The sequence below is a fragment of the Temnothorax americanus genome, unplaced genomic scaffold (assembly GCF_048541705.1).
Source record: "Temnothorax americanus isolate GAGA-0224 unplaced genomic scaffold, ASM4854170v1 Scaffold17, whole genome shotgun sequence".
Lineage (NCBI taxonomy): Eukaryota > Metazoa > Arthropoda > Insecta > Hymenoptera > Formicidae > Temnothorax > Temnothorax americanus.
The window spans coordinates 2,901,525-2,914,074 of NW_027509307.1; the positions used below are offsets into that span (position 1 = coordinate 2,901,525).

At 36.3% G+C, this 12,550-nt stretch overlaps 3 protein-coding genes and 1 long non-coding RNA gene across 6 annotated transcripts in view; 2 read left to right on the forward strand and 2 right to left on the reverse strand.

Moving 5' to 3' along the window:
- The window catches only part of LOC143895932 (uncharacterized), a 279,573-nt gene that overhangs the window by 13,628 nt on the left and 253,395 nt on the right, over positions 1-12,550 (reverse strand). The gene's annotated exons all lie outside the window — the stretch shown is intronic.
- LOC143895929 (EEF1A lysine methyltransferase 2) lies at positions 295-2,783 on the reverse strand. 2 transcript variants are annotated; one of them, XM_077403428.1, is made up of 4 exons: positions 2,450-2,783; positions 2,257-2,355; positions 744-1,153; positions 295-434 (listed from the first exon to the last, which is right to left on the reverse strand). In XM_077403428.1, the coding sequence occupies exons 1-4, from the start codon at positions 2,503-2,505 to the stop codon at positions 340-342; spliced, it is 660 nt and encodes a 219-aa protein (XP_077259554.1). In that variant the 5' UTR covers positions 2,506-2,783; the 3' UTR covers positions 295-339. The 2 variants fall into 2 exon arrangements, with proteins under 2 accessions (XP_077259554.1, XP_077259555.1); XM_077403429.1 differs by lacking the exon at positions 2,257-2,355.
- The window catches only part of Invadolysin (leishmanolysin-like peptidase, invadolysin), a 260,628-nt gene continuing 250,372 nt past the window's right edge, over positions 2,295-12,550 (forward strand). The window contains exons 1-2 of the mRNA XM_077403383.1: positions 2,295-2,433; positions 9,271-9,686. Of these exons, the coding sequence (XP_077259509.1) occupies positions 9,504-9,686 (183 nt within the window). The 5' untranslated portion in view covers positions 2,295-2,433; positions 9,271-9,503. The remainder of the gene's footprint in view (positions 2,434-9,270; positions 9,687-12,550) is intronic.
- Fech (ferrochelatase, mitochondrial) lies at positions 2,297-6,590 on the forward strand. 2 transcript variants are annotated; one of them, XM_077403397.1, is made up of 9 exons: positions 2,297-2,433; positions 3,898-3,966; positions 4,380-4,578; positions 4,670-4,891; positions 5,014-5,115; positions 5,461-5,626; positions 5,715-5,822; positions 5,944-6,108; positions 6,179-6,590. In XM_077403397.1, the coding sequence occupies exons 2-9, from the start codon at positions 3,927-3,929 to the stop codon at positions 6,374-6,376; spliced, it is 1,200 nt and encodes a 399-aa protein (XP_077259523.1). In that variant the 5' UTR covers positions 2,297-2,433; positions 3,898-3,926; the 3' UTR covers positions 6,377-6,590. The 2 variants fall into 2 exon arrangements, with proteins under 2 accessions (XP_077259523.1, XP_077259521.1); XM_077403395.1 differs by lacking the exon at positions 2,297-2,433 and adding an exon at positions 2,814-3,808.

Below are 12,550 nucleotides of genomic sequence, written 5' to 3' on the forward strand. Positions count from 1 at the left end.
CTTTTGCTAATTATACTATTATAATAAATGCATTCGGTAGATAATTTTTTCCGCTATTTTCTCTACATTTAGTAATTGCATATAGATTAGTCGCGTAGTTTAATTTATCATAGTGTATAAGTATCTTTTGTATAAACTTTGTAATGTGATAATGGTCAAGAAAACGTTATAGTACTAGATATTAATCTCACTGTCGTTTTACGTATTTAAATATTTCTCGCACAAAAATAAATTTCTTTAAAAGCATTCAGTGTAAAAGATTTGAAAGATAAAATGAAAATCTCTTCACACAAATTAAACACAATTATTTTATTTATCTCAATGTCATCACTTTTGTCGTCACTTTTTTCTAAATACCAATTGTGTTACAGTGTTTCCCTTCTGTCCACCAAACTGAAAGGTATCCGTAGGAAGTTCACTATTGAGTTCGAAATCTGCGAACAATAATCACATTTGATAATGTACATCCCAAGAGATTATGTTCGCAATATTTTCGAGATAATGATGCGAAAGCGATAATTTCTTTTACGAGAACAACACCTGTCTTTGATAAAATATAATCCAAAAAATTGTAAACACGTCATCGCGCACGCGCGCGATAAATCTGATTGAGGAGAAAATATTGTAATAATATAAATAATAATATATAATTAATATTTTAAGTTATTATATTGTAATTAATATTTTGTTTAATATTTACTTCAAAAACAGATACTAAAATTTCAAGTAATAATTGTACTGACGACTCGCAAAATGCTTCAGCAGTTCCTCTTTGGTCCAGTTACAGGATGTCAAGACGAAATATCCATCTGGCAAAAGGATGCGGTGTATATTTTCTATATATTTCTGTCGCTTTGCCATCGGATCTTCCGGGTTTAAACTGATAGCGTCGTAAGTGCCTTTATCATGAACGACTTTAAAATCACGCGGCAACGTGTTGTTGAGTATGTCGCAGATCTCGATCTTTACATTCGGCAAATTGTTATCGTTCAGCACCATGCGGGCCAGATCCAACCCTTTCTGTGAGTAATCCACCCCCGTCAAGTTCGCGAATCCCTCTTTCGCGAGTTCCACCAAAGTCATCGCATTACCGCATCCTACGTCGATCATCTTATCGCTCTCTTTGTTCAAATCCAATTTCGTAGCGATCCATCTAGAAAATGACTTTCTTTACTTATATCAGTTTTGATATTTGTGAAGCTTTACACGTAACGATCTTCATTCGTTTTATTTGCTTTTGTCCATTTTAAACATCTTCAAAAAAATAATGGGAATTGTTTTCGAACAGACCGAATTTCAGGAAAAATTAATTATTCTCCTTTATAGTATGGAGTTTATTTCCTCTATATTGTATATTACATTAATGATATAAATTGTAATATAAAAAATTTTGTTTATTTCACGCGCGTGGTAAAATTATACTAATAAAATACCTAGACTGCAAAATTTTACACGATTTTTAACCATTCTAATTATCTCGAGCTGCGTGAAAAAGAGCGGACGAATTATTTCAAGGAGCACTAAATCATAAATATATTTAATATTTAAATACCAGAACTATCAAAGTGGTTAAAATGACAGGTGAGTAATATATTTTTTATAAAAATTATTCAAATTTGTATAACGGTGCATTTTCTGAGAGTTTCCACGACACTTATTTTGCTGCAATCTATAAATGATTAAATTACTATAACATTTCCCTTACTCTTTCATCCTTCATTTCAAAGATATATAATATATTTAAATAGTAGAAATAGGTATACGTTAATCGTCGGTAGTTCTAGTGCCAGGAAGAAAAAAATAAACGGCCAAAAACGAGCAACGATTAGGATGTAAAGATTAAATTAAAAATCCCGTCTATTCATATTACTTATCTATATCCTATATCGTTGCTCGTTTTCCTTTATCATACAGCTTCGCTTCTAACGAGTGGAAAACTTTAGTTTAATTAGAAAAAGATAATTTTTAATCCAGCAATTGTGAACTGCGCAATTATCCGCAGTAGAAAACGCTATCGACGGAGAGGACGGGACGCCGCACGGTCTCGCATCACAGATGTCGCCACTAGTAGCGGCGCGCGGGGAACGAAAACAGTCTCTCGATCGTGTCGCGGCACTCGCGGCTGTTTGCGTTTCCGCGAGAAGCGGGAAAAGAGTTTATCGATTTCTACCGGCGGTCGGCGGTGTGCTGTTTACTCCGCTCCGCGGTGCGAGACGCGTGCTCGCGTGCCGGCCCTTGGCTACGCGCTACGCTTACCGTACGACCTTGCGTGCGTTGGCCGCGCCGAACCATATCTCGCCCACGTCCCCGTGATCGCGGAAGTTGTCGAGCTCCTGCGCGTACGCGTTCTCCCAGCTGCGGCAACAGAGCGAGGGCAACAGAGGAGGATCGGAAAAGCGGCGAGTGATGCACAACGGGTGTCGCGCGGTCGCGGTACGTATTTACTCACAACTCGAGAGTGCCCAGATCCGATGACGTCAGCTCTTCGCTCGCCCGCTCCGTCATTATTCCGCCGCGGCTTCGCCTGACGAAGTCGAGTGCGACGATGCCGAGGCCGAGATCCCTGGTCAGGGTCCCGCGTCCCGCGACGCACGAGGGATCTGCTCGGGCGGTACCGGGTCCGACCGCGTAGACTTATAACCGAGTAATCGCGATCGCTCAACGGGTTGATCGCGTTGTCGTAAAAAAATGGAGTTAATTGGGACTCGGACGCAAACTCGACAGGCGCGAACTGTCAAGTTCTACTTATTTATTCGCGAACCGGTCCGACAAAATCTCAACGTGGTACAACGTAGGAATTAGGATCTCGTTGGTTCGAAATTTCACGACGAGGTGGTAGCACCGTTTAGATATTCTCCGCGACAAACGCACGTTGCGCTTTGTTAATTGATAAATAAATAGAAATGCGCGCTTGTTGAAGCACGATTGGAGCAAATTATCGTTGGATTAAGTTGATATAATAAAAGCAACGAAGATGGAGCTCTTTTGTAGCTTTATTCAAAATCGTGTATATTTAATTGAAATATAAAAAAGAATTAGTTTGTTAGTAGTCCTTCGCGAACTTTTCTTTTTTAAACACAGTTAGCAAGGAGGTCCTTTGCTAACTCGATCGCGTAATTAGACAGTCCTTCGCTAATTGTTCCAAATCTTAACGAGATGAATCTCTATGATTTCTTTCGGACTTGCTGTCATATATTGATTTCTTTAGACATAATGATTTACTGAATGTGGGATTTTTTCAAAACAAGGAAGGAAAGAAGTTTGGTTTATTTTTCTCTTAACCATCTAATTGTTCTTGACATTTTTTTCATATGTTATATTAATATATTTTGTAATATATCGCATGGCTAGTGCAGGTGTTTAAATTTTTATTCAGCGCTATCTGGTAGCCATAACGCTAACCGCGGGGAGTTGTCTATATTTCAGACTATTTTATCCACGTTGCGAAGGAATTCCGCGGTTTTTTTACTTCGAGAATTTACTTTAATAATTTATTTCAGGAAACGGATGCATTTGCCAGGAATAATATAATATAATATTAATATGATTGTGCGATAAATATGTGAAATCGAATGTATAACGTTTAGTTTTTTTTGTTGTGTTTGAATAATTTCCATTCACGTGGAACTGTCATTATTTATCTGGAGGAAGCAAATTGCGTAGGATTAAAAATCTTGATCGATCGTATACCGAATCGTTTACGCACGATTCCTACTTATACGCGATTACATGTGTATTTGCCTGTGTTACGTCGAACCTAACCTAACCTATAGACACGAGGATTTGAATTATTTGCTGTTATCTAACGGTATAATCTGTCATCGTGATAGCGCGCAACTCACTAGTCTCATAACGCTCGTCGTGATAACCTCTACGTTGCAATTTTTAATTTTTCAGCCTTCAAGGTTATTAAGTGCCATTTAAATATGAGCATCAACAGTCTGTTAACGAGCCTGTTGTGTTTCGGTAAGTCAATAGATACTTCGATACTTTGAACCACCTCTCGCAGAAACAATGAAATAATCCTGCTGTCAAGTAACAGCAGTAGAATGTTAAATGATAAATTCTCCTTTTATCGAGCTCAACATTTAGAATTTTATTAGCCCTGATGTTAACGCCGAGCTCAGAATACATTTCGCTGTTTAAAGTGGCACGCGAATGGGCTTTTTTAATATTACAAACTTTGAATTTATGAAATTTATTATATTTCATGAAACGGGATGTTACTGTAAGCTAAAGTTTGTGCAGTTTTTCTGGCTTACAAGTGGAATAGTTTTACGTTTTGCTTCATATTCCGTGATTTCCATTTGTCCTTGAAATTTTCTTACGTAGAGCGATGAAATAAATATGCTAGATAATTGTAATATAATGTTGTACAGGACGACAGTGCGCAAAATCTGCTGCTGCGGCACGATGCTGCGCTTCCGTTGCTGCAAATCCAGTGGACAAAGACGGTGTGAAACCAAAGACTGGTATAGTAATGTTAAATATGGGTGGTCCTAGCAACACTGATCAGGTCCACGAGTATTTGTTAAGAATAATGACCGATCGCGACATGATCCAACTGCCAATTCAAAGGTTTTAATTTTATAATCTAAATTTTATAGATATATCGTGATATGGAAGCGGATATTACGTAGGAGATATCTTACATAGAAGTATGTTGCAGTAAATTAGGTCCTTGGATAGCCAAACGACGTACTCCGGAAGTACAGAAAAAGTATTCTGAGATTGGTGGTGGGTCGCCAATTCTAAAATGGACGAATAAGCAGGGCGAACTTTTATGCGGGAAGCTGGATAAAATTTCGCCTGAAACCGCACCTCATAAATATTATGTTGCCTTTCGGTACGCAGATCCTCTCACAGAGGATGCTCTTGAGAGGATACGCAAGTACGGTTATCATATTTTCCTATTGTCAGATAGATGTAATGTAATCTAAATGTGGGCAGCGTATAAACATGATTGTAGAAACATGAATATTAGATAATTCGAATGAGTTGTGCTTTTTTCAGTGATGGAGTACAACATACTGTACTTTTTTCTCAATATCCTCAATATAGTTGTTCAACTTCAGGTTCCAGTTTTAACGCTGTATACAATTATTACAAGACTAGGTGATTATTATATTTAATCCATTTTTAGCATAGATAAGACTAATTGCATGTAGATTGATATGAAAGACTAATTGTTTTTGTTATCTATTTTTTCACATATTTCTCATAGCCAGATTTATTCAAAATTAGAGATGCGGTGTGTGTTCCGTATGCTATTGTTCAAATATATTTGCAATACATACGGAAAATATTTACATTATATAAATAAAATTATTGCCCCTATTGTGTGTTTTAATGTATAGGATATATATATATATATATATATATATATAATAAATAAGAATAAATAGAAAATAGAATATGTTAAAATATATACACGGGAAACAAGTGGAAATTACTTTGCAGAGAGTTACCAAATGGCATGAAATGGAGTATAATCGATAGATGGGCCACGCATCCGCTTCTTGTAAAAACATTTGTCGAAAGGATTAAAGAGGAACTTGCACAATTTCCTAGCGAAAAAAGAGACGATGTGATAATTTTATTTTCAGCACATTCCTTGCCATTGCAGGTTACGATCATCGATCACGAATCAATGTGTATTTAGTTTTATAATCTCATTTAGAAATTAGTCTGATTTGTTTTTTTTCCGTAATTAGGTTGTAAACAGAGGAGATTCTTATCCCGCGGAAGTTGGAGCCACAGTTGCATTAGTAATGCAGGAATTAAATTACTGCAATCCATACAGCTTGGTGTGGCAATCGAAGGTATATACATAAATGTACATGCTGTAAAATTTCGTTAAAATTTAACGAAGTTTAGCCGGCTTGGAGAAAGTGTTTGCGTTTAGTGCGTTATGTATTACGAAATATATATGTATATACTTAGGTTGGACCTACGGCATGGCTAGGCCCCTTTACCGATGATGCGTTAAAGGGTTACGTTAAACAGGGCAAGAAAAATTTTATTTTGGTACCAATTGCGTTTGTAAACGAGCATATTGAAACCCTTCATGAATTGGACATAGAATACTGCCGAGAACTTGCTGAGGAAGTAAGAAGTGCTGTAACATTTTACTGTCTGATATAAGGAACAACGAATATTTTATGTTTAATCATTCTAGCTTGGTATCGAGGGAATACGAAGAGCTGCCGCGCCTAACGATCACCCTATTTTTATCGACGCTTTGACGGACATTGTTGTGTCTCACCTTAGATCGAAACAATTTGTAAATCCGAAATTTTTAACACGATGTCCCCATTGCGTAAATTTAAGTTGCGATGCCAGCAAAAAATGGTACGCTCAGATCTGTAAAGATTAATGGCATTTGCGATAACGCGCGAGCGAAATCATAATTATAAATATTATATTATATTTAAATATGAATAATGATTATTTGTATGATTTGGTATATCAATTATATGTAATGTTATATAATGGCTTGTTAATAATTGAGTGAAAATGAACAGATCCAATGGAATGTATATATTATATTTGAATATATATACCGTGCAATAATATCGAATAAATTATGATACTTGTTTTATTTCGTAAATCCCTTGCAAAATTTCTCTAAAAGTTAACAGCTGAAGCAGCTGTGTTAATATAAAAAATCTTTATTTTTTTTACATGCGAACATATCGCTAGAATGGTTCTTATTTATCTGTTCGCTCCCGACTGAATCATTTCAGGATAGCTGCAGTAATATCTGGTTTCCATTAATTTTTGTTGTTTGATATATTTTGTTCGAATTCACGCATTCGGTGCCTTTTACTTTTTTAACGAAGTAAAATCATAATTATACATCAGGTGTCGCAATCAGCGATCTCGATGTTACGCTTTTCCTTTACTTGCTTACCGGCTTCGTCTTGTAAAAGCATCGCGACAATCAGACCGTAATAATTCTATTATTGCTATACAAGAAAATTACTGCATGTCAAGCTTGATAGATCAGACCGTAATAATGCTATTATTGCTATACGAGAAAATTACTGCATTTTACATATCAAGCTTGATAATTTTGTTTAGCTGCACAGTTGCTCACCAAGGTGCTCGCGATTTTGCGAATATTTTTCCATATATGGTCCTGCACATTTCTTGCATTTGCATGTAAATTTTATTATTGATGAAACCTTATTAAAATTTTGACAATTTATTTTTAATCTTTGAAACTCTAGATAAACTCGAGAGGATAATTAAATAATTATATACGACGTACATTTAATAAATATGATATATTACATTCTTTGAAATAAGATGCGAGACAGCTATAAATAATTTTTTATTATATTTTGCACTTACATTAATTTCAATGACTATTATAGTTTCGGTAATGTAATAAAGTTATCGGCAAGAATATCGCTATGATTGATTATCTTTATTATTTGTAGAAATTTTTTTTAAAAGATATAAACTTTATTGTATGTACAGCTCGGGATCTCTCAAGAGTTGACTCTAGTCGAAGCTTCGTCAGCCTTATCGTGCCGTATAAAGCAAAGAATATATTGTCACCAACAATATTATTTTAACCTCTTTGAAGTGACTTTCTTTGGTCACGTATGTAAAAAGAACATATTCAGGTTCTTTTCGAGACATTTAACGCACTAAATCGGCTAGCGATTGTTCGACGGATTTCAACATGCTTAAAATGGAATTTATTTATTTTTATTAATTAATTAAATTTTAAAAATGCGTTATGAGCTCTTGAATTATCTTTTTATTTATTTCATTTCTTTTATATTTCACATGTTGTATACCGGCATATCGTAATGTTTATTCCAATATACAGTAAATTATTCTGACGCATAAGTACCGGATTATATATCAGACTTTGAAAAAGATTTTTTTCATTTTTCTCGCATTTCCAAGCGCAAATATGAAATACGATGATAGATGCAAAAAACTCTTTCGACCTCTTTCTGATCACGACGGTATAAGGATTAAATTTTTTGTTCATCAAATACATCAAAGAATCGAATAAGTTGATTAGGATTAGTGATTTTGGAGCTATTTGATTTTAATACTCAATCACAGATAAAGAAAAAAGTAAATTTAATATCATGCTGACATTACTTTATCTATCTTACGATGTGTTAAGTAAATTAATCTTTCCTTTGATAAATATTTATAATAATACGATATCTATGGCATGTATCCATACGATACCGATTTTTTCTGATATTGAGTGATTCTGGCACTGACGTTACTTGATATTAAGAGTATTGATAGTAACAAGATTACAGATAGAAAGTAATCTCAAAATGTATACTTATTTAATTATTTGTATTGATTTATTGGGAAACTATTATTGTTCTTAAGATATCTCTTTTCTTTCTGTTGCAAGTTATATTGAAGAGTATTAATTCTTATGGAGAAAACTCGACTAAAGGAATTTGATTTTATCTACAATAGTTTGTCTAACAGATATTTCAGGGTAGAAAATATTAAATGTTTTCCAAAAGATTCATGTTTACATCTATATTCTAAAGTTAACTTTCTTCACTAGTATATTGAGTTACGTTAAATATTTTTGAAAATTCTGTGGATAATATATGTTTCATCAAAATAAATAATTATTTTTAAGAATATATGAACGATCGAAAAAAAAATCGTATTCGTTATTTTGAGAATGTCGAAATAGAAATATGATATCTAATATTAATTTATTAGTTTATATATTTATAAATTTTACAAGATTTCTAAGAAAAGAATGAGTTTACGGACGTACTACCTTAAATATTCGAATCAATCATATAAAAAAATAAATCATGTAAATAAAAATAAAGCAAATACTGTACGCAAATGATAGCATTTTGTTTTAAAATAAAAAGCATACCTATATGCAATGAAAGCATATTTTACAATTCGTACCACGAATAATCTTTTGTTCGGTATTCTTTTTAACGTTATCATAACAACACACATTAACATCTCGAACATATGCGAATGCATATTGTAAAATACAAATTGTACGTTTTATTTTTATAATTTAAATACTTTATTCAACTAAGCAAATATTAATATACATGTAATATAATTTTTTTTTGTTTCAACTTTTTACAGTATTTGTTTCGACAGGGGTGTAATAAGCGAAGACGATTATATATACTATTAGTTTCGCTATTCATTATTAAACGGCGAATAAAAGCTGTGTCGTATTAAATTTAAGCTTTATACCTCAGCATGTGTCGTACAAGTCCTTCGATTTCTTCGCAGGTTCTTTACGACGAGGGGTTTATCCCAGCGACAGCGTCGTCGTCGTCGCTGCGGCCGTCGCTGCCGTCCTCGTCGTCGGAGTGCCGTCTCCACCACCACCACCGCTGCCGTCGCCGTCGCCGCCGCCGTCGCCGCTGCCGCCTCCGCGCTCGGGGTATCGAACGTGAGTCGCGCGGCGCTGCCAGCCGCGGCGCCAGCCATATAAATGCGTGGGGCCGGCGGGCGCGCTCAGTATGTGTCATGCTCTGCGAGCGCGCGCGTCGTCCGTGATGGCGGCCCGAGTGCGGTTGAAGATGCGCCGCTGCACCGGCGTGTCGCCGCTCGCCGTTCTGCTCGCGGTGTGCGCTGTGTTGGCTCCTGCCAGCGGGATGTTCGAGCACCGGCACTGCGATCACCAGCATCCGCGGGCGCACGAGGTAAGTGCCGAAAGTTCGTTCCCCGGAGCGAAGAGGGTCGGATTCTAACCTCTCTCTCCGCGCTCTCCTTCGTTTCTGCGCCTACGGCGTTACTCCGCTCTCGCTCCGCTTTCCTATCCGCGTGTACATACGCGACATCTCGTATCTCTCTGCGTTGCCTTTAATCTTCGCTGTACATTTTCGCGTCCGTCGCGATCGCGCTTCTCCGTTTCCCGTCCACGCCGAATGTGTGGAACGTTGGGCCGAGCGCGACGGATCCAGTCACCCCGTTACTCGCGGTACTCGCGGTAGTAACGTCGCGTGCGTTCGCACGTGTTCGCTCCGTCTCTCTCTCTCTCTCTCTCTCTCTCGCTCGCGTTGTGAGACGGTAACAGCTGATCGCGTTTAATGACAGTCTTCAAACATTTCGACCGCTTTCTTTCGTTGCACAATCTCTCGTAATATCGCTAAAGTGACGTAAAATGTGCGCGGCTCACTGTTACTGAATTCGTTACGGTCTTCGAATTCTTATGGTTATCTTCTCGAGACACAGAATTGATTGCGGAACGATTAAAGACGTGCGTAAATGTCTCGTTTTCGCGCGACGTTTCAACGCGCCATTCATACGTCGCGCCGATAGAAGGAAGACTTCGGTGAGTGTTTCCATGCGCGGCGGCGGGAGGGGGGAAACACGTGTTTTCGGAACAGCACGTGCTGCTGCGGGATGTCTCGGGCGCGTTGACCTTCCAACCGACGCGTCGCGCGTTTCACGAACGGAACGACCGGGCTCGATGACGCTTCACGGTTTATAGCTATTGATATTATTGAGAGACGGAGTATCGCTAAAAATCTGAGATATTTTAGAGAGTCGTTAAAATCAACCGCGGGTTTCGTCAATACTTTTCATTACCTTTCCCGTTTTTCCGCTTGATCTCGCGTCGCATTGACAGTATATTGTCTATAGACTCTATAGATATCTATAGAGATGTGAGGTTCGCGTAAACAGCGCAAGATATTGACTAATTCTTGTTATAAGATATTTTAACTCTTTGCAGTTCTACTTCTAGTTCGATATAATGCTCCGCGACGGCTTATTGATGGTTCTTGAAGCATTTAAATTTGCCCGTATGTGACCTGATTGTAATCGGCAAACTATATTTTTAAAACTATAAATTATTTCAAATAATAAAAATTCTTTGAATTATTAGACCCGTCGTTTAAATAAAATTGAGGACAGAATATTCGATTTTGGCTTATTTGTGGAAAATAATTTGAACTGCAAAGGGGCTTAATATGATTTGGAAAGACATTGATTTTATTTATGGACAACAAAGGATTTGTTGATTGCTATTTGAGGTACGAAATTGTTGCAGGTGAAGTAATTTTATAATAGTGTATTTTTAAGAACTAATGTACCTCCATCGTTTATTGGTTCACGCAATTTGCGTAACCGATTGTCTGCATTGTCTTTTCGAGGAAAATGGAATTATATTTGGATGATATATATATTGCAATATATAATGATTTAACTTTCTATGTTACACGTTTTCGATGTGTGCTGTACTTTTGAAGATCATTTACGTTTCATCGTAACGGATATCGTTTATCTACTTAAATCCCTATCATTCGCTATAATATGCGTTCTTTAGACTGCTGCATATAATATTGCAGAACGAACTTCGCTGATATTTGATGCTTAATGAATAATTCATAATTATTGTAATAATCATATTATCGATGACTATTAATTATATTCGTTGCAAATATTAATTACTATATGTCGCGAATGTTCATTGATCTAATAGGATATTCCATTATCTGACGCCATTTCCTACTATTGTGGGTAAACTTGTCAAAGCAGAAATAGTTTCGATAATTAGCGTCTATAAATGTGAGAAGCCGTTTGCTTTCTAATTCAGCTGCAAATTGAAATTAAATTTTTTAATCGATTTTGTGATATTTTCTGTTTTTAACGGATTGATTAGAAGTTATACAACAATTTAATACTGAAGTTGTACAACAGTTAATATTGAAAATTGAAAACTTACGAGAAAATACTTATCAAGCTTTGATTAAAGAAATATTCATTTCGCTTTGATCAAAGAGTCTGTATATGAGAGAACCGCGAGATTGGTGGGAAATGTTATATCGTATGACTTGTATCGTTTATTGGGTACTGTAATAGTTTTGCGCAAATTTTAATTTCGTCCATTTGAACGGCGAAATATTTTTCGTATGACAGAAAACAATCGACAGCGATATGGCACAAGTTTTAAAATCGTGAATAGGCAGACAAGCCAGTCATCCGTTTCCTTTTCCATCTCGGCCCCTTTTTGCTCCCGGAAAAATAGACTCAATTTTCAGGATTGGAACGATTGGTGTACGGATGATTCTCTATTCGATAGAACGAAGTAACTTGATTGACTTTTCACTCGGTCAGATTTGACAATTTTTGCTTGGAAAAGTCAACGTAAAAATTCCCTTAGAAATAAAAATGCGCAACGTTCCGTAATTTTCAAGATTTTCTTTCACGCGGTAAGAAAAAACGAATAGACCTTTATCGTTATCAAACATATATAGTATTAAGCTTCCATAAAAACTGAATTTGTGATGCGTGAAATTAAAAATTTAGTGGCGATTTTTTAATTTTATCTTCAGCCCTTTTTGTTAAGCTACGGTGCAAAAGCATTGTATTTATATTTCGCTACTTTAAAATACAAATCCGGGTCAAAAACATATTTTTCTCCAGGGAGCCAGGGAACATATTTTTCTTGCGAAAAAAACAGGTTTTTCCATTTCGATATGAAATTGGGTGAAAAACCAGAATATTTCGATGGCACAGTGTTGTGCCCATGGGCGCAACTTCAGAATCTAACGATTCTATT